Source organism: Saccopteryx bilineata, chromosome 1 (genome assembly GCF_036850765.1).
Source record: "Saccopteryx bilineata isolate mSacBil1 chromosome 1, mSacBil1_pri_phased_curated, whole genome shotgun sequence".
Lineage (NCBI taxonomy): Eukaryota > Metazoa > Chordata > Mammalia > Chiroptera > Emballonuridae > Saccopteryx > Saccopteryx bilineata.
The window spans coordinates 217,542,733-217,565,337 of NC_089490.1; the positions used below are offsets into that span (position 1 = coordinate 217,542,733).

At 42.8% G+C, this 22,605-nt stretch overlaps 1 protein-coding gene across 1 annotated transcript in view; it reads left to right on the plus strand.

Moving 5' to 3' along the window:
- Nucleotides 1-1,302: 1,302 nt before the first annotated feature.
- The window catches only part of DISC1 (DISC1 scaffold protein), a 369,832-nt gene continuing 348,529 nt past the window's right edge, over nt 1,303-22,605 (plus strand). Inside the window, 5 exon segments of the mRNA XM_066236163.1 lie at nt 1,303-1,321; nt 1,324-1,440; nt 1,443-2,029; nt 2,032-2,181; nt 8,738-8,807. Coding sequence (XP_066092260.1) covers nt 1,303-1,321; nt 1,324-1,440; nt 1,443-2,029; nt 2,032-2,181; nt 8,738-8,807 — 943 coding nt within the window.

A 22,605-nucleotide genomic window follows, 5' to 3' on the forward strand; every position in this document is an offset into this window, starting at 1 on the left:
CACAATGTGGGCCTGGAGCCAAGCTTTGTTCCCCTTCTTGCTCCAGACTGTGGTGTGCCTACCACTGCAGTTAGTGCTGTTGGTCCTAGCTTTATGCCTTCTGTCTCACTCGATTTGAGGTGCAGGAGGGCCCCTGGGGAGAGCGCCATATGGGCCAGTGCACTCAGGAGACTTTGGCACTGGTCACCAGGCCACCTGAAGATGTTTCCATAATGTCATATTCTCTAAGCCTCGGTTTCTTTAACTATAAGAGGGAAGTTATTTTCTTGGTCTGGATGATTCGTATAATTTTGGTGGGAGCAAAAGTAATTAGTGTGGATAAAGACACATTAGGAGTGACAAGTTGCTATGCAATGTAAAAATAATAACTAACTTTTGTCACACTAATCACATGTGCCAGGCACTGTTCTCAGCTGTTGACATAGGAATTTAATTTAATGCTCACAACCATCCTATGAGAGAGATAATATTACTCTCTCCATTTTACTGATAAGCAAACTGAGGCACAGAGAGGTTAAGTAACTTGTGGAAGGTCACACAGCCAGCAAGAACACAGCCAGGGTTTTGAACCAGGCAACGAGGTGCCAGAGTCTATGCTGTCCACTGATATACTGTCCTGCTTCTGTGAGGTGTCAGCAATTTCTATTGTTTCTATTCCTGTTGCATAGCCAGAAGGGGAACACTGTCCCTGGTTTGGGGAACACATCGATCAGGGCCTCCTTTTGTCACTGTTTGGGAAGAACTGATGGGCATACATTATGTCACAGCCAGCTGTCCATGGTCCACCGGCATGCAGAGACATGGACAACTGAGCTAATGAAAGCTTACCTATTGTGCACTGAGTAGCTAGGATCGGTGATTGGATCTCACTTTGAAGAATATGCTGGCATTCAGTTTCAATTAGTTTGCTTTCTGGGCTGACTCTGGGATGGAAGTGCTGATGTGCCTGAAACACCAACAGGCGAGATGCTGGAGGGTTTGGGGAGCTGCTGAGGCTGTGGTTCCTGTGTGCAAGCTGACGTGTTGGCACAATTCACAGCAATGCCAGCTGCTCTGCTAAATAGAGGAGCAGAGACGCTGTGCCGCTTCTACGCGGTCAAGCAACCCTTCCCAGGGGTCATCAGAATTTTCGCACCGGGGTGACCCCTGAGCCCCGAGTCAGCATCTCAGATGCATCCAGAGATGACCTCAAAACCTAGGGATGTCCTCCAAACACAGTTCCTGCTGAGCCCATGAGACATGCGTGTTTGCTGTTCTCTTTTCTCTTTTCAGAGGAGAAGGCTGGCACGAAAACCTGGCTATATGAGAAGTGAAGCAGGGCCCAGATCAGATGCCTTTCCTCTGCTGCAGGTACTCCTTTCCAGGCCCAGGGAAGGCCGTGTGGTGAGGATCCCCACCACTCTGAGTCCAGGGCTGCACGGTGTGGCCTGGACCCTGGAGGCCAGGCCCCTTGGTTGAGAGTCCTCTTCTCAGGAGCACGGCAGCCTCGGCTCTGACCACTGTGGACCACCTAGGCATTGTGCTGACCCCGGTGAAAGGGACCTCAGGGTTCTTTGGGACTCAGTTCAGAGCTGGCACCAAACTGCTCAATAGGTTGACCAGGTCGTGTGGCCCTGGGGTCACTGCCTGTCGGGGGGAGCTTTCAGCCATGGACAGTTTGGAGGCCCCGGGCCCTCACGGGGATGCTGCATGTGGTGAAGGAGCAAAGGGCACCTGGACAAGGGCCTGTCTGGCCCCAGAGGAGGTGAGTGGCCCCGAGCCCTGCTCAGCCCCTGCCATCTCGCAGGGGGCCTTCACCTCCAACTTCAGCTTCATCCAGCTCTCGCTCAGCTCTGCCAGCGAGCGCGGAGAGGCAGAAGGATGCCCACCGTCCCGAGAAGCCGAGGACACGGAAGCTAAGGCTGCTGGCTTGGACAGGCCCTGCGAGGACCCTAGACTTTTCTCTGCCCCCTTCAGTGTCAAGGCTGCTCAGGGCCCTGCAGACTCTGCCCAGATTGCAGAGCGCAGCCTCGGGCTGGAGCATGAGCCGCTTCGCTTCCTGTACTGGACACAGATGCTGCCTCCTCCTGCACCCCGGACCCTGCAGGGTTTGAGGGAGCTGCTCTCCACTGGGACCTGGTGCTTAGCAAGTGCGAACCCCTGCTGTTGGAATGTCAGCTCAGCAACCACAGGCTGCTGGAGGTCAGTGTCTCCCCAGCCTCTGGGCCCTTGTGAGTGTCACAGGCTCAGATTAGATCTGGGCAGAGGGTAGGAAATGAGAGGTTCAGGGGTTGACCGACTCCCTTCCAGAAGCTGCAGCATCTCCTTGGTGGTGGGCTGCAGACACACGCTTTGCACTTTCGTTTCTCTTCTTCCTGTTTGAACACAAAGCTGGTCTTGGTTCATCTGCTGTGTCATGTAAGTGCTCAAATGTTCTCTGTGTTGGGCTGCGGGCTCCCCTGCTGTTCCTGACACATGGTTAATGCAGCTCAGCTCTGCTCTGAAACAGGAAATGGGCCAGGGAGCAGGGGACAGGCTGGCAGCTGTGGGGGCCCAGACGGACAAAGCAGTGATGCCCGTGTAGGGCGTGAACCTCCTGTAGTGGGAACCGCCTGACAGAGTTTGCTTCTGTTCATTAAACCTCTCAGGCCCTTGGCTTCCTTTTTTAAAGATGGTAACACTGCATAGGATTGTTCTATGGCTCAGATGAGAACGTAAGTGCTTTGGGAATTAGGATAGACTGCATACTTGTGAGTGTGAGCATCGTGATAGTGTAACGCCACTGGTTCTGTCCACCCAGTCTGAGAGCCAGTCCAACTGCCAGCAGCCAGGATGTTTTCACCCAGATGTTCCCAGAGAAACCTAGGCGGAGGTGCTCTGTGGCTGACCCACTGGGCTGTGTGGCTCATCCTAGTGAGGGGCCGTGTTTTCCTTCTGGGTGTGTTTTGTGTATGCATACATGTGTGTATATGTGTGCATGTGTACATACGTCCACGTGAGCAGAGAAGTAGGGCAGCGACACATCAGGCACTTGGTAGAGTTATCTGACACTGTGAAGGTCACATTTATTCCCAGCAATCGCATCTCATTTACTTTCAGTTCTTCACACATGGCCTGATGTTCTGGCCCTCAGGAACCTCAGCCCAGCCATTGATTTATAACCCAGGGAGACAGCAAAGCCAGGCCAGATGGGAAGGTCTCTATCCCCAAGTAATGTGTGGAATCCTTGAGTTAGATAAGTCTAAAACAGACTCCATTGTTTTCCCCACCAAATCTCTAAATATTTGTTGATTTGAAGTAATGGAATCCATCCCTCCAGCTCCTTAGAGAAACTGCAGCTATCTTCAACCCTCCCCACTTGTGTCCATCTCCAAACCCTCATCATTCTTTAGCCAACCTATCTCCCATGGCTGTGCCACGGCCCCAACCCTGGTGCACGTCCTTCTATCTTTCACCTGGGTTTGCAAGAGATTCTTGACATATGTACCTTTCTCCAGGTCATCCTCTGTGTATGCAGTGTAGTTATCTTCCCAGAGAGAGGTGCGATAGTGTGATTCTTTGGCTTAAAACCTTTGGTGGCTCATTGCTCCTTGGGATAGTATCCAAGTTGTTTATCTTGATCATCTACTTTCCCAGCTGGCCCCGGTGCCTTCCTCCTGTGCACAGCCATCTGGTGCTGCTTCCTGTTCCTGAAGATCCCAGGGACAGCTGTTCCTCAGGCCTTTGCTCACAGTTTTCCCTTTGCCTGGAATTTCCTTCCTGCACTTTCCCACCTGCCAAGCTCCCATTTATCCCTTCTGGTGTGGCTCCAAAGCCACTTCCTTGTAAGACATTTCCTCCCCCACCAGACCAATTGAATCCCTCCTTCCATTTTGTTCCCAAAACACTTCTGACACGCCCCATGATAGCATTCACCACAGCCAATAATAATTGGTTCGTGGGTCCAATTTCTGCACTTGACCAGAGCTCCATAATTATAGGTCACTTTTCTTAGACATTATTGGATGTTTGTTGTCTAGTATATTTCCTGGTGCTCCGCAGGTACCAGTGAAGTAACTAATCTGGATAATTGACAGATTTTTTTTTTGCTTGACTATCTACTCTAAGGCGTAAGAAGAGAATCCGAGAGGCAGGCACACAAAGGACAAAGGCACTAAAAGCGTCTGGTCACAGTTGTAACATGGGAGGGAGGCTGGCTGTTGCCTCATCACAACAATTCTCTGACACCGGCTGGGTGTCTTATGATTTAATTCAATTCTGACACTCTTTACCTGGAGATAGCATCAGGTCCCATCAGGTAAGGTCCCAAAGGGCTGCCCTCCCCTACACCAGTGCACACGCAGACTCAGAGTGTCAAATGATAAAATTGGGATGCAATTTATCTGTAGTTTAAGTATCTTTGTGATATTCTAATACCTGGGCAAGGGCAAACATGATGCTGTTTTCAGTTATTTGATGTCTGTTGTTTGGAGGAGGAATTAAGTTTATTTAGTGTGGTAAGGGTGATGGAAGGAACTCTGTCTGGAGTGTAGACCTTACAGGAGCAAGAGGCCCCAATAGCTGAGTTGCCCATAGTGAAGGGTTGCTTGGGGAAGCCCTGCTTTTTCTATTTGATCTGCACAGAGGACCCAGTTTGCCCACTGGGGCTATGGGGAGGCCTTCAAGATTGGGGGAGGGGTTGGCTAAAGACTTGAAAAAGATCCTTTGAAAAATTGGGGTTGTAGTGTTTTGGAGCACTTTAGATATTATATTCTGGTTCCTTAGGATATTAGGTTATTACTTAACTCCTTCTCCTTTCTCCTTAAGTAAAAATGCAAATCTCAGGGATTTGAATTTTGACTTCTTTTAAAACAGTTGATCCTTAGTATTCGTGGTTTCTATATTTGTGCATTTGCTTACTTGATAAAATTTATTTGTGACCCCGAAGTTAGTGCTTGAAATGTTTTTCTGGTCATTTGTGAACATGCGCAGAAGGGCTAAAAATTTGTATGTTCCTGGCAGAGGTCGTACAAGGTGACGTTCTGCCTGCTGGATCCAGCTCTCCTGTAAACAAGTGTCCTTTTTGTGGTCTGTTTAGTACCACGTTTTAAAAATTTTTTGTGTATGTTTTGTTGGTGATTTCACTGTTTAAAATGGTCCCTAAGTGCAGGGCTGCTGTGCTGTCTGTGCTCCTAAGTGCAAAACAGCTGCGATGTTCCCTCTGGAGAAAACGCATGCTAGAGAAGCTCGGCCCAGGTGTGAGCTGCCGTGCTATTAGCCATGAGTTCAGTGTTAATGAATCAGCTATATTTTAAAATTGATTTTTAGAGAAAGAAGAAGGAAAAGAGACAGAGATGGGGAAGGGGATGGGAAGAGAGATAGAGAAAAAGAGAAACATCAACTTGTTGTTCCACTTATTCATGCATTCATGGTTGATTCTTGTCTGTCCCTGATCGAGGACAGTGCTTTAACCACCTGGACAGTGCTACCTGGCCATGGCCAATGAGTCAGCTACGTATATATATTCAATAAACATCTTTAAACTAAAATATACATAAAACACAGTCATATATTGATCAGTTGACAAGAGTGTTGTGACTAGAGGCTCCCAGGAGCCTAACCCTGTGTTTCCGTCTGCTGGAAGAATGGTTCAGTACTTGCTACCCAAGGGTTCACGGTGACTTTGTAGAGCATGACTACCATGAGCGAGAATTGACTGTATGCGTATTTAATGCTGTTGAAAAATGGCCACTCAGGGACATTGGGAAGGGCTGTAAAAAGGCAATAAGAGGAAATAGTAACTGGATGTGCAGAGTAGGGAAATGGGCAGAGCCCTGCACACCTCTGGTTGTGGCAGTTGGAGGAAAAGGAGATGAACCGCCTGCTTATGTGGTTCATCTGTGCCACTGGGTAAGCCATGCCCATTAGTCATTGTGCTTCTACAGCGGACTTTCCCACATATCCCAGGGCCTCCGTTCAGGGTCCTACAGGGATGGCTGGATGAGAGGGGGAAGGTGAGGTCGGCAGTGGCTGCAATGAAGTTTTCTCTGACCTTCTTTCCTGTGGTTCTTCTGCACCCACTCTAGTGCATGTTTAATGAGGCCTTCATTTGGATTGGTGATGATAATGCAGCCTTTCCTCTATCACTAGTATCTAGGGCTAAGCTACTGGTAAAATTTACACTTGTCATGTTCACTTCAAGGATAAAGGGGTTAACGAGCTCATTCATTTCTTTGTTCATTCAGAAAGCATTTGCTAAGGACTACTGGCGCAGCTCCATTGTGCCTGGCTTTGAAGATTGTGTTAGTTAGAATGGGTTAGTAACAGCAACACAGTATCAGAGGCTTAGCATCACAAAATCATGCTTCTTGCTTATGCTGCATGTTCCCTGAGGCGATTGGGGGCTATGCTCCATTGAGTCACTCAGGACCCCAGGCTGCACACTCTGGTCATAGGGCCCCTCAATCACTGAGTCAAGGCAGAGAACACTGAGGGATCCTACAAGAGCAGTTAAATGCTTTGATGCAGAGGTGACCTTTGTCCTTCCCACTCACGCTCATTAACTATACCAGACTGGGGAAGGAGGTACAACCCCCCCCCCCCCGTGTGTCCAGGGCAGCAGAGAACCAAATCGCAGTGAGTGTTGCCATTTCTACACACACACAGAGTATTCTCACCCTCCAGATGCTCGGGTGAATGGACCGTGCAGACAAAATAAAACTACACGACACAAATCAAGATAAAATGGAAATGGTAGCTGTAGCACCACGTGATAAGTACCAAGATAATCTCTTTCAACTCCATTCTTCCAGTGGCTCAGACCAAAAACCTGGCATCACCTTGACTCTCTTTCACTTCCACTGGTGATCTCTTAGCAGATCCTATTGGTTTTATCTCCAACTAGCCATCTTTGAATATATACAGAAACAGATCACCTCTCACCATCTTCCTTGCCCCTGCCATGATCCACGCTACTGCCATGTCCTTCCTGGGTCATTTCCTCAGTCTCTTCCCCCTCCCTCTGCCCTTGCCCACTGCAGTCAGAAGGCTGTTTTTCAAACAATAATCAGGGCATATGCTCTCTGGCCCCCCTGTGCCCAACAGCTCCTGTGACCCTCCGAGTGAAATCAGAAATTTTAAAGGGTCTTCATGTCTCTTCATAATGCATTTCTCACCCCTCTGACCTCCCCTCTCACAACTGCCCCTTTAATCACTCCTCCTGGTACACAGGGGCCCTTGAGCTGTAATTTGCAATGCCAGGATCACTCTGCCCGCTGCCTTTGCTCTGGTTTTTCTCTCTGTTGGAATGTTTTTCTCCCAGAGATCCTCGGGTTACTTCCTTACTGCTTTTAAATCTTTGCTCAGATGTCACCTTCTCAATGACATCTTATTTAAAACCATAGCCCCACTGGCTACCAGTATTCTTGATCCCCTTACTTGGGTCTACTTTCTTCTTCTTTTATAGTACAAATCACTTTTTTTCTCTTTTGAGAGAGAGAGAGAGAGAGAGAGAGAGAGAGAGAGAGAGAAACAGACAGGAAGGGAGAGAGATGAAAAGCATCAACTCATACTTGCTGCATTTTAGTTGTGATTGCTTTCTCATATGTGCTTGACTGGGGGGCTTCAGCTGAGCCAGTGACCCCTTGCTCAAGCCAGTGATCTTGGGCTCAAGCCAGAGACAATGGGGTCATGTCTATGATCCCATGCTCAAGCCAGATGAGCCTACACTCAAGTTAGTGACCTCAGGGTTTTGAACCTGGCTCCTCAGTGTCCCAGGTCAAAGCCCTATCCATTGTGCCATTACCTGGTCAGGCTAGCATGAATCACTTTTTAAGGCTCCATAACACCTCCTAATTATCTTTATTTTTATCTTCCTTCAAAGAATGGAAGTCTTGAGGGCTAAGAATTTTGGGCTATATCTCAGCACCTCAAACAGTGCCTGACACTTAGGAGGCACTCAGTAAATATTTGTTACACAGAGCATATGAATAGAAGCAAGTACAGGACACAGTGGCAGTAAAGAGGAAGGATATTTACCACAGGCTGGAGGGTCTGACACCTGAGCTAGGTATTGAAGGAAATGCAGGTGTATGCCAGGCAAAGGATGGGAACCAGCTCCAACCCATTCATTGATTGGCCAATAATTCATTTCCAAAAATATCCCTGGGCCTCCTGGTTGAGAAGAAAGATAATTACAAGTTAATTATTGGTGATTCTCTGACAAATGATGGATTGTTGAATCTATAGCGGGTTAAATGAAGTAATTCCCTTTTCTGTAATGGAAGGTCTGTGAGCCTTAAGACTTCCCACCAGGGATTGTGAAGTCCTTCCTGTCACCCTTCCCCAGCCTGCAGAACAGCCTGCTGAGCTGAAGTTCATGTTGCTTTTCCTGGTTTCACTTCCAGTGTGGTGTGTTCACCTTCGTAATTTTAATCTGATTTTTTAAAACAGACTATTTGATCAGGTCAGGGAATTTGCTATCCTTTTTATTATGCATTTTTCATGTAGATAAGGGTACAGTGTGATGTTTTTGTTTTAAGTAACATTTTAACTGTGGATTTTATGCTCAAATCACACTTTTTCTTTATACAGCTTTTTTGGTGTGTAAGAAAGTAATTCATCTGGCATTAGAAAATGTACATTTGTGGTTCCATTTTTAAATAAGAATAAAGAAATTCAGGTGTGAAATGGTTTCTAAATGCTCTTAACTTTACTAAAATAAGTTTGCTTGAATGCTATTTTAATTTGTTTTACATTTTTCTCCTCCAATACAATCTAGGTAAACACCTTACAATTAAAGCTTCAGAAACTCCAATAAAAAGCAATTGAGGATGATGATTATGATAAGGGTGAGTTTGACTCTGTTTATTGAATATTTCTTCTTTTCCCTGTAACGTCCCATTTCTCATTCTTTTCTTGCTCAGATCTGTCTTCCACATCCCTAATGAATTGTGGTAATTTCCTCTGATCATGTCTGCTCGGTGACAGTGGATCATTTCACGGCATTATTATTTTGTGGATTTTAAAACATTTTATGAGCATTAATCCCTTGGGTTATAAGTATAACTTTATTGATTGTTTGGAAATGTGGAGTACTTAAACTATAGTATAAAAGCCCTATCAACTTGTCATCTGCCTGCCTAAGGTGTGATAGATCTATAATTACTCATTCATTAAAACATATTTGTTGAACATCTATTATATGCTTGGCAATGTGGCAGGAATAGGAAGGCAAGGAAGACTCAGTCTCTGACCTTATGATGTATGTAAATATAAGCTCTTACTGAGCACTTTGACTTCTTACTCTCCAGGCTCAGAGATGGGAAACGGGATGGGTTTGAAAGGTGCCAGGCTCTGCTGCAGGCATCAAATCTATCAGGTTTCTGTGAAGATGGCCCAAATGTCCAAGCTAGAAAGGAGAGGTAACAACATGAGGCCAAAATGTGGAGGAGTTGGTCAGAAGCCAGAAAAAAAACCAGCAACAGTGTGGAACCAAAATAGGAACAGGACCAGTAGAGACGAGGGCTGACATGGCGGCTGAGTGGACACAGGGTAGACTGTGTTAGAGGAAGGATTCAGGTGTGGTTGGCCTGGGAACAATCATAAGGACTTCGGATACTGATTGTAAGATTTCATAGCCATTTCTGCTGGAAGTGGGGAACAGAGGGAACTTAAAATAACTTCTAATCACCCCCCGCCCCAGACACTACGAACTTGATAGATATTTGTTTAGCATACCCAAGATTGGTCTAGACATAGAATATAGACTTATAGATTATTTGGGAAGCTCGTTAGCCTTGAGGTTATGGTCTTCCACCTAGTTGGACCGTATTCTGGTATTCCCAATGAATGCTTCACAGACCATAGTAGTGAGGGCACTACAGGAAAGGGGTGAGTGATTTTCAAGAGGAGGTTGCAAATCCTGTTTTAAGGAATGCCCAGAGCCAGTGTCTGGTGTTCTCATTACATATTCTATTGAGGTTGAGTTTGGAAAGTGATGTCAGGGGCAGGGTGGGAGGAAGGAGAAAGATTTGGGGATGGAGATGGAACTCTCTGAACCCTTCCACTCTCTACAGGCCATCTTGATTTCATAATGATGCTATGTGGAGGATGAAAAGTGTGAGAGAGGGGGCAATTCTGTGCAGAGAAGTACCACCCCCACCCAGCACAGCTATAGAAAGAAAGCAAGTGAGCTATTCCTGGACCAGGATGTACCTGCTGGCTTTTGCCTGTGAAAGACAAGTAAACCTAGTTTTGAAGCTTTCCACTATCGCATTAATTTATTTTCTCGGCTGTGGGTTGAGTCTTGGATCCCCCCAGCCCCTTTAATAATACAGCTCTTGCAGTAACACAAGACTGTGACACAGGTGGAAAACCAGACTGTCTTTTTCTGATCAAGACCTGGTGACTTTTTAGACTTGGTTCTCTCAATGGACTTCATTAGTCTTTTTTTCCAAATAGCTCCGAAACACCTAAGGGAACACCAAGGTTGGGTAGGATATACCTCATCAGGGAAGCTAAAAGAATAAAGTATCTTGGGAGATGACGTCAGAGTAATGGCGGAGTAGGAAGCGATACCGATAAATCTCCCCCAAAACTCAACAAGATCTTCAACCAGAAACAGAAAAACCTATACTTGGAGCCTCCAGATGCTTCACAATACACCCGAAGGTATGGTCGAGTGAAAAATTGGCTAAATATATAACCAAATCCTGAAGGAAATAGGGAGTAAGAAATGCTCCGCCTTCCTCACTAACTTAAACAGGGCGGCTTTCTCTGGTAACTGTGAATATAGAAACTGAGGCGGGCAAAGGGGGTGAATACATCCAGGCCGCGCACAAAAGGCCGAATCAGGCTGTGGCACGGAGATCCTAGTGGAGGAAAAACTGTTCCTGTGGCAAGCCGGGCAATACAAGCTAACACTCGCGCCAAACCCAAACAAAGAAAGACAAGCGGGGCAGCCATTTTACCCGTTCTCCTGGTTGGTGCGCAGTTAGTGGGCGAGAGATCTCTTCCTAAGCCCTGGAAGTGGGTGTCCGTGTTGCCCCACAGAGAGGCAGGGTCAGAGGCCTTTCTGTGGGCCGAAAGCAGAATCTCTGGGCAGCCCCAGCGCCCTGGGAAAGCCGCGCACGGGAGGGAGCGAGAACTAATTCCAACAGTGGAAATTTTCCGTGCTGGTGAGGGTTTCACTCAGGGAAACGCGGCAGGCCTCATATCCTGGTGTGCGCGCGTAGATAGGTAGTGAGCGATTCCTCCGAGTGCCTCGGCAGGGCGCGCCCGTGTTATCGCACAGAGGGGCAGAGTCAGGGGCCTTTGTGTGGGCAAAAGCGGAATCTCGGGCCGCCCCAGCGCCTTGCAAAAGCCGCGCACGGGGACGGAGCGAGAGCGAATTCCAGCGCTGCAAATTTCCATGCGGTTGGGGGTTTCACTCAGAGCGTGAGACTACTGGCCGGATATCCTGGTCTGCGCGCGCAGATAGTGAATGAGAGTTTCCTCCAAGCACCCCGGAAGTGGGTGCCCGCCTGTGTTACCGGACAGAGTGGCAGAGCCAGAGGTCTTTGAGTGGGCGGAAAGCCCGCCAGATTATGCTAGCAGCTCTGACTGACTGAGCCTTACCCAGAGCCCTGTGCTGAGTGGAAATAGAGTGGGGAGTTGCCAGCTCTTTGAACCTCTTACTATCCAGGCAGAGGCAGCAACAACCCCATAGCTGGATTATCAGGCTACTAATTGAGGAAGGAAAGACTAGGAGAAAGGCTCCAGGAACACGGACTCTCTCACTGTCGGAGCCTATGAAAGCTAATGAGCCTTGACTCCCAACGAGACTAAAGCACAATACATGACATTGCCATAGAGACTTATCAACTGCAAACCTCTACCTGAGCGTGCCAAAGGGGCAGAACCTGGGGTACAGAGTCACTGACCAGGAAGAGGGAGAGAAAAGAAAAAACAAGAAGATAACCTCTCAAAATCAAGAATAATCTGCAGACTTTATAACCTATCCCATTTTATTATATTTGTTCGTTTGTTTCTCTTATCTTCATTCTTGATACTTTTTTTCCTCCTCCAATTTGGCCGATTAACTCTCTGCCGGTCTTACTCTCTCCTCTCCTTGAACTACACTACCCATAAGTGTTACATCTCCCATTATCTTTTTTCTCCTCTTCCTTTCTCTCTATGAGGGTTGCACTCCAAAACCCTTAACTCTCTCTCTCTCCTTTCTTTTTTCTTCTTTTACTGGTTCCCTCTTTTTTTCTCTCTCTCTCTCTTTCTTTTCTCCCTCTATATTAGTTTCTTCCTTTCTCCTTTACATCTCCTCTCATTCAAACCTCAATAACAAACAAATTATCTTATCTGGGACTCAAACTTATGTTTGTGGCATTTTGGGGGTTTTTTACTTCACCTTTTTAACTCACTAGCAGTGCTCCCATCCCTGGCTCTCCATTTTATCTAGTTCTTGTTCCACTAAATACAATAGTATTTTTTTAATTTGTCCCCCCATTTTTCTGTTCTCTTATTCCTCTCATCATAACTCTTAGACAACACCAACACCTAAAAGCAAATCATTTTATTCTTGACCCAAATTTTTTCCTTATTTGCTTTTTGTGGGTCCATACCGCCCCCCCCCCTTTTTTTTTTTTTTTTTTTGCCCCTTTATTACTTTTCCCCAATTCAGGACCTCCAACACAGGCATTGTTTGTTATAATTCACAGTTCACCACAAGATTTTCTCAAGAAAAAGGGGAGAGGAGAGGAAAAAAGGAGGGGGGGAATAATTTCCTTTTTGTAAAAATTATTATTTTAATTTTCTTTATTTCATTATTAATTTTTTTTAAAAAAAAACAACTCTTTTTGATTTTTTATTTTTTTTAACTTTTTATTCTTTATTAAATCTCATTAATACTATCAACAAAACCACCCTCAGATGCCATTAAGAAAGAGAAAATCGAATATCATGGATACAAAAGAAAGAGAGGTAACACAGCTAGATGAGGAAAAATCTATGGAGAAAAAATTTAATATATTGGAAACCTTGGAGCTAAATGACAGAGAATTCAAGATAGAAATCCTAAAAATCCTCCGAGATATACAAGAAAACACAGAAAGGCAATTTAGGGAGCTCAGAAAACAACTCAATGAACACAAAGAATATATGTCCAAAGAAATTGAAACTATAAAGACAAATCAAACAGAGATGAAAAACTCAATTCACGAGCTGAAAAACGAAGTAACAAGCTTAGCTAATAGAACAGGTCAGATAGAAGAGAGGATTAGTGAAATAGAAGACAAGCAACTTGAGGCACAACAGAGAGAAGAAGAAAGAGACTCAAAAATTAAAAAAAATGAGATAGCCCTACAAGAATTATCTGACGCCATCAAAAAGAATAACATAAGAATAATAGGTATATCAGAGGGAGAAGAGAGAGAAAATGGAATGGAGAACATACTCAAACAAATAATAGATGAGAACTTCCCAAGCCTGTGGAAAGAACTAAAGCCTCAAATTCAAGAAGCAAACAGAACACCGAGTTTTCTTAACCCCAACAAACCTACTCCAAGGCATATCATAATGAAATTGACACAAACCAACAGCAAAGAAAAAATTCTCAAGGCAGCCAGGGAAAAGAAGAATACAACATATAAAGGAAGGCCCATTAGATTATCATCAGATTTCTCAGCAGAAACTCTACAAGCTAGAAGAGAGTGGACCCCAATATTTAAAGTCCTGAAAGAGAGAAACTTTCAGCCACGAATACTATACCCATCAAAGCTATCCTTCAAATATGAAGGAGAAATAAAAACATTCACAGATACAGAAAAGATGAGGAATTTATCATCAGAAAACCCCCACTCCAGGAATTACTAAAGGGGGTTCTCCAATCAGATACAAAGAACAAAAAAAAAAACAGAGCCACAAGTAAAAGCTCCAAGAAGAACACAATAAAACCAAATTTAAACTGTGACAACAACAAAAAGAAAGAGGGGGAGAAGATGGAGATTAACAGTAGCAAAGGACGATGGAGTGCAAAAGTACTCACAAAATAGTTTGCTACAATGAACAGGGTAGGGACCCTTTTCATTACTCAAAGGTAACCACCATTGAAAAAACCACCACAGAAGCACATGAGATAAAAAAGATAGCAACAGAGGAAAGATGTATGGAATACAACCAAATAAAAACAAAAGATAGAAAAACGAAAGAGAAGGATCAAACAAGACACAAAACTAACAGAAAGCAAGATATAAAATGGCAATAGGGAACTCACAAGTGTCAATAATTACACTAAATGTAAACGGATTAAACTCACCAATAAAAAGGCACGGAGTAGCAGAATGGATTAAAAAAGAAAATCCAACTGTATGCTGCCTACAGGAAACTCATCTAAGTAACAAGGATAAAAACAAATTCAAAGTGAAAGGATGGAAAACAATACTCCAAGCAAATAACATCCAAAAAAAGCAGGCGTAGCAATACTCATATCGGATAATGCTGACTACAAGACAGCAAAAGTACTCAGAGACAAAAATGGCCATTTCATAATGGCTAAGGGGACACTGAATCAAGAAGACATAACAATTCTTAATATATATGCACCAAACCAAGGAGCACCAAAATATATAAGACAGCTACTTATTGACCTTAAAACAAAAACTGACAAAAATACAATCATACTTGGAGACCTCAATACACCGCTGACGACTCTAGATCGGTCATCCAAACAGAGAATCAACAAAGACATAGTGGCCTTAAACAAAACACTAGAGCACCTGGATATGATAGACATCTACAGGACATTTCATCCCAAAGTGACTGAGTATACATTTTTCTCCAGTGTACATGGATCATTCTCAAGAAGTGACCATATGTTGGGCCACAAAAACAACATCAGCAAATTCAGAAAAATTGAAGTTGTACCAAGCATATTTTCTGATCATAAAGCCTTGAAACTAGAATTCAACTGCAAAAAAGAGGAAAAAAATCCCACAAAAATGTGGAAACTAAACAACATACTTTTAAAAAATGAATGGGTCAAAGAAGAAATAAGTGCAGAGATCAAAAGATTTATACAGACTAATGAAAATGACAATACGACATATCAGAATCTATGGGATGCAGCAAAAGCAGTGATAAGAGGGAAGTTCATATCGCTTCAGGCATATATGAACAAACAAGAGAGAGCCCAAGTGAACCACTTAACTTCCCACCTTAAGGAACTAGAAAAAGAAGAACAAAGACAACCCAAAAGCAGCCGAAGAAAGGAGATAATAAAAATCAGAGCAGAAATAAATGAATTAGAGAACAGAAAAACTATAGAAAAAATTAATAGAACAAGGAGCTGGTTCTTTGAAAAGATCAATAAAATTGACAAACCCTTGGCAAGACTTACCAAGGAAAAAAGAGAAAGAACTCATATAAACAAAATCCAAAATGAAAGAGGAGAAATCACCACGGACACCGTAGATATACAAAGAATTATTGTAGAATACTATGAAAAACTTTATGCCACTAAATTCAACAACCTAGAAGAAATGGATAAATTCCTAGAACAATACAACCTTCCTAGACTGAGTCAAGAAGAAGCAGAAAGCCTAAACAGACCTATCAGTAGAGAAGAAATAGAAAAAACCATTAAAAACCTCCCCAAAAATAAAAGTCCAGGCCCTGACGGCTATACCAGCGAATTTTATCAAACATTCAAAGAAGACTTGGTTCCTATTCTACTCAAAGTCTTCCAAAAAATTGAAGAAGAAGCAATACTTCCAAACACATTTTATGAGGCCAACATAACCCTCATACCAAAACCAGGCAAGGATGGCACAAAAAAAGAAAACTACAGACCAATATCTCTAATGAATACAGATGCTAAAATATTAAACAAAATACTAGCAAATCGAATACAACAACATATTAAAAAAATAATACATCAGGATCAAGTGGGATTCATCCCAGAATCTCAAGGATGGTTCAACATACGTAAAACGGTTAACGTAATACACCATATCAACAAAACAAAGAACAAAAACCACATGATCTTATCAATAGATGCAGAAAAGGCTTTCGATAAAATACAACACAATTTTATGTTTAAGACTCTCAACAAAATGGGTATAGAAGGAAAATATCTCAACATGATAAAGGCCATATATGATAAACCATCAGCTAACATCATATTAAATGGCACTGAACTGAAGGCTTTCCCCCTTAAATCAGGAACAAGACAGGGTTGTCCACTCTCTCCACTCTTATTTAATGTGGTACTAGAGGTTCTCGCCACAGCAATCAGACAAGACAAAGAAATAAAAGGCATCCATATCGGAAAAGAAGAAGTAAAGGTATCACTTTTTGCAGATGATATGATCCTATACATCGAAAACCCCAAAGAATCCACAAAAAGACTACTAGAAACAATAAGCCAATACAGTAAGGTCGCAGGATACAAAATTAACATTCAGAAGTCAATAGCCTTTCTATATGCCAACAATGAAACAACTGAGAAGGAACTCAAAAGAATAATCCCCTTCACGATTGCAACAAAAAAAATAAAATACTTAGGAATAAACATAACAAAGAATGTAAAGGACTTATATAATGAAAACTATAAACCATTGTTAAGGGAAATTGAAAAAGATATAATGAGATGGAAGAATATACCTTGTTCTTGGCTAGGAAGAATAAATAATCAAGATGGCTATATTACCCAAAGCAATATACAAATTCAATGCAATTCCCATCAAACTTCCAATGACGTTTTTTAAAGAAATAGAGCAAAAAATCATCAGATTTATATGGAACTATAAAAAACCCCGAATAGCCAAAGCAATCCTAAAGAAAAAGAATGAAGCTGGGGGCATTACAATACCTGACTTCAAACTCTATTATAGGGCCACGACAATCAAAACAGCATGGTATTGGCAGAAAAATAGACACTCAGACCAATGGAACAGAATAGAAAGTCCAGAAATAAAACCACATATATATAGTCAAATAATTTTTGATAAAGGGGCCAACAACACACAATGGAGAAAAGAAAGCCTCTTCAATAAATGGTGCTGGGAAAACTGGAAAGCCACATGCAAAAGAATGAAACTGGACTACAGTTTGTCCCCCTGTACTAAAATTAACTCAAAATGGATCAAAGATCTAAACATAAGACCTGAAACAATTAAGTACATAGAAGAAGACATAGGTACTCAACTCGTGGACCTGGGTTTTAAAGAGCATTTTATGAATTTGACTCCAATGGCAAGAGAAGTGAAGGCAAAAATTAATGAATGGGACTACATCAGACTAAGAAGTTTTTGCTCAGCAAGAGAAACTGATAACAACATAAACAGAAAGCCAACTAAATGGGAAATGATATTTTCAAACAACAGCTCAGATAAGGGCCTAATATCCAAAATATACAAAGAACTCATAAAACTCAACAACAAACAAACAAACAATCCCATAAAAAAATGGGAAGAGGATATGAACAGACACTTCTCCCAGGAAGAAATACAAATGGCCAACAGATATATGAAAAGATGCTCATCTTCTTTAGCTATTAGAGAAATGCAAATCAAAACAGCAATGAGATACCACCTCACACCTGTTCGATTAGCTATTATTAGCAAGACAAGTAATAGCAAATGTTGGAGAGGCTGTGGAGAAAAAGGAACCCTCATACACTGTTGGTGGGAATGTAAAGTAGTACAACCATTATGGAAGAAAGTATGGTGGTTCCTCAAAAAACTGAAAATAGAACTACCTTTTGACCCAGCAATCCCTCTACTGGGTATATACCCCAAAAACTCAGAAACATTGATACGTAAAGACACATGCATCCCCATGTTTATTGCAGCATTGTTCACAGTGGCCAGGACATGGAAACAACCAAAAAGCCCGTCAATAGATGACTGGATAAAGAAGATGTGGCACATATACACTATGGAATACTACTCAGCCATAAGAAATGATGACATCGGAACATTTACAGCAAAATGGTGGGATCTAGATAACATGATACGAAGCGAAATAAGTAAATCAGAAAAAACCAGGAACTGCATTATTCCATACATAGGTGGGACATAAAAGTGAAACTAAGAGACATTGATAAGAGTGTGGTGGTTACGGGGGGGAGGGGGGAATGGGAGAGGGAAAGGGGGAGGGGGAGGGGCACAAAGAAAACAAGATAGAAGGTGACAGAGGACAATCTGACTTTGGGTGACGGGTATGCATCATAATTGAACGACAAGATACCCTGGTCTTGTTATCTTTGAATATATGTATCCTGATTTATTGATGTCACCCCATTAAAAAAATAAAATTATTTAAAAAAAAAAAAAAGAATAAAGTATCTTTACATAGTATTTATGTATTTGTTCTTGTCTGTATGCCACTGTCTACTGAATCAGGTCACTGGGATACGTGCTGATGTTCAAGTAATACTTGCTGATCCAAGGCATTACTCCATGATAACCAGGCCCATGGTGCCACATCTCACAGAGTCCTGGGGCTGGGCGTCTGTCATGGAGTGGACAAGCACCCTAGTAGTCACTTAACACACTGAGTCACATGCCATTCTCTTTCTGTTTAAACTTCCAAACCTGCAAACCTGGTTCAATGTGTTGAGAAGTAAATGTTCCTGTGAAATGTGCCAAGTGCCTGGCACATGGTAGAGGAGCATTCAGCCAGTGTTTTGTGATTGAACAAATATATGGCTTGCTGCCTGAAGGCCCAGAGACCATGGATGGCAAGCTGGACTGCGAGCAAGGGAGAAACAATCTTGTTGCAAGACAGGGCTATTCCTCAGCTCCTGTGCAGCCCTCAAGGTGGCGTGGACGAGGGGTGGTTTTTGTGTAGAAGTTGGCTATTATGTAAAAAGTACCCATTGAGCACCCATTATATATAACAGAGTTTCTCAAACTTTAGTGTATATCTGAATCACCTGGTAGTGTGTTCAGTGCACGTTCTGACTGAGTCAGTCTAGGCTGGAGCTGGAGACTGACCCTCTGTGCTCACTAAGCTCCCAAATGATGCTCACACCTGCGAACTGCACTGAGTCCGGAGAGGATTCAGGGAAGTGAGCATCTCAGGACGGTCATCTCCGGGTGCGTGTGGTCCAGGGCGGGCACAGCCCAGTGCACAATAATGATAATAAAACTACACATACCATATTCCTTATAAAACTGACAAAAGGAGAGAAATTGCTGCTGTTAGAGGGTGAGGGTGGCTGAAGGGTCGCCGCCTGCGGAGGAGGCAGTATTTACTGGGCCTCGAAGGGCGAGTAGTATAGGGGAGGAAAAATAATTTCCCCTCTGCCCTTCCCAGCTCTTCTGGCTGGTCTAATCAAATTAACACGAACTAGGTAACCGGGAGAAAATAACCAGATTTATCACGTATGTGCATACAGGGGCTTCATAAGAATATAGGACCTGAGGACAAACTGGGCAATTGAGGCTCATAGGCCATCTTGACCTAAGGAACAAAAGAAGAGATAGTGGTTTGGACTTCAAGGGAAGGTAGGCAACTCACAGGTAATGAGAAGGAACAAACATTGGGTACTGTATTCCCCATGTATAAGATATACCATTTTCCGAAAAATTGGAGATCTAAAAACTGGGTGTGCTTTATACAGTGGTTTTAGATGTTTTTACTTGCATTTCCTGCTTTTTTGTGCTTATTTTTGCGCTCCTTGTTGAAGACAGTGATTCATCATCAGACACAGATAAGGACAAGCTAATGGATGAGAGTTTTGACAGTGATGAAGAGTTGTATGCATTTTATGATGAATAAAATGAGTTCAATAATTTTATGTAATACATTTTTTCAAATTTTGGGCCCCAAAATTAAGGTGCTTCTTATACATGGGAGTGTCTTATACATGGGTAAATACAGTAAATAAACTCTTGCCGGGCCACTCAAAAACAACAGAACACAGTGGCGTCTAACAGACTTTGCAGGTTCTACTGAGTCTGCCACACTTTGGTTATATTATGCGAGGGTGACAGCTCCCTTTCTTTAAGCAGGAGTTTCTCATTGAATTCTTTTAGGTAAGGAAAGGAGGACGAGTAAAAGGCTCTTGTTAAGTCTTTTGTTTCTTAAAAATAACCTTATAAATTTAAAATAATCAGTATTCCCCAAAGGCATATTTTGGGGTGGCAAAAATTTGTTCCCCCTCAGTAGGATGCAATTTGTTCCCCCTCAGTAGGATGCACTTAGAGAAGGCAAAGAAATGGAAAAGCCACCGTAACCACATGCTGCTATCCAAAAAATTCAGTTGTCTTGACATAAGATTTAACACTGGCTCTTGTCTGAAATGGATTACTATAGGGCTCAGTGTGTAGGCTGGCACATAGTAGGTGATCAAGAAAGGCTTGTACATTGATTGTTAACTCATTAGGGAAGTTTGGGATAGCGCTGAAGTGGAGAATTTGTTTTAATAAGATTTGTTGAAACTCTAGCCAGTTGGTTCAATAGCTAGAGCGTTGGCCCAGCATGTGGACGTCCCAGGTTGGATCCCGGGCGAAGGCACACATGAAAAATGACCATCTGCTTCTCTTCTCCTTCCTCTTCCCCCTTCTCCCTCTCTCCCCCTCTCACAACCAATGGTTTGATTAGTTCAAGCATTGGCCTGGGGCGTTGAGGATGGCTAGGTTGATTCGAGCATTGGCCCCAGACAGAGGTTGCCAGGTAGACCCTTGTTGGGCACATGCAGGAATCTGTCTCCCCTCCTCTCACTTAAAAAAAAAAGAGTAGTTTAGTAGTTGAGAAGCTAAACATAGAATTACCTTATTAACAAGCAATTTTATTTTAAAAAATTTAAATTTATACACACACATATGTTTTATATATATATATATATATATATATATATATATATTTTTTTTTTTTTTTTTTTTTTTTTTTTTTTTTTTTCCCCAAGAGAAAGAGACAGGAAGGGAGAGAGATAAGAAAAAATCACTCATAGTTGCAGCACCTTAGTTGTTCACTGATTGCTTTCTCATATGTGCCTTGACCGAGGGCTCCAGCTGAGCTAGTGACCCCTTGCTCAAGCCAGTGACCTTGGGCTCAAGCCAAAGACCTTGGGCTTTAAATCAGTGACCTTTGGGCTCCAGCCAGTGACTATGGGATCATAAATACGATCCCATGCTCAAGCCAGGAACCCAACACTCAAGCTGGTGAGCCTGCACGCAAGCCAGATGAGCCTGCGCTCAAGCTGGCGACCTTGGGGTTTCAAATCTCCATCCTCAGCATCCCAGGTTGATGCTCTGTTCACTACATTACTTCCTAGTCAGGCTAAATTTGTACTTTTATTTAAATATAGTTTATATACAATCTTATGTTGGTTATATTAGTTTTAAGAGTACAATATAGTGATTCAACATTTTTTTTTTTTTGCAAGAGAGAGAGACAGAGAGAGAAAGAGGGATAGACAGGGACAGACAGACAAGAAGGGAGAAAAATGAGTAGCATCAACTCATATCTGCGGCACCTTAGTTGTTCATTGATTGCTTTCTCATATGTGCCTTGACTAGGAGGCTACAGCTGAGCTAGTGACCCCTTGCTCAAGCCAGTGACCATGGGGTTGTGTCTATGATCTCACACTCCACCCAGTGACCTTGGGGTTTCGAACCTGGATCCTCAGCATCCCAGGCTGACACTCTACCTACATCACTGTGCCTTGGCCTGGTCAGGCTAAATATATATTTCTATTTAAGTATAGTTGATATACAGTATTATATTGGTTATATTAGTTTCAGGAGTACAGTATAGTGATTCAACATTTTTATACCATACAATTTGATTATACTACTAAATCTAGTAATCATCTGTCACCATTATCTCAATCTTATTGACTATATTCCTTTTAAATATGTTCCAAAAGAATTGAAAGCAGGGACTTGGGTGTTTGTATGCCAGTGTTCACTGCAGCATTATTCAAATTAGCCAAAAGGTGGAAACAAGTTCATCAGTAGATGAATGGATAAACAAACAAATATCCATGTGATGGAATATTATTCGGCCATAAAAAGGAATGCAGTTCTGATACATGCCACAGCATGGACAAATCTTGAAAACATTAAATGACATAACCCAGACACAACAGGGCAAATATTATATGATTCCACTTGTATGAAATACCGAGTACAGGCAAATTCAAAAACATAAAGAAGACTAATAGGGGTTGGGGGAGGGGAGAATGGAGAGTTATTGCCTAACGGTCACATAGGTTCTGTTTGAGATGATAAAAAGTTTTGGCAGTGGAAAGTGGTGACGATTACATAACATTGTGAATGTATTTAATGAATTGTACCCTTAAAAATGGTCAGAATAGCAAATTTTGTTATGTATATTACAGTTCTAAAAATTAATAATATACTGTACCAAAAAGCCCATTGGACACACTGTACACTTTAAATGTATAAATTGTAAGGAATATGAATTATACTCAACAGAGCTGTTTTAATGACAGTGTTTATTTTGCTCATCAACCAATATTTGGTCTGGGCTAAGTGGGTACAACTCATCATCACTCCATACATCAGCAAGGGCAGCGTGAAGGCTGGGGGTTGGTTCACCTGTAGTTTTGCTTACTCACATGTCTGGTGATTGATGCTATCTACTGGTACTTGGCTGGGACCATGGCTGGAACATTTACCTGTAGCT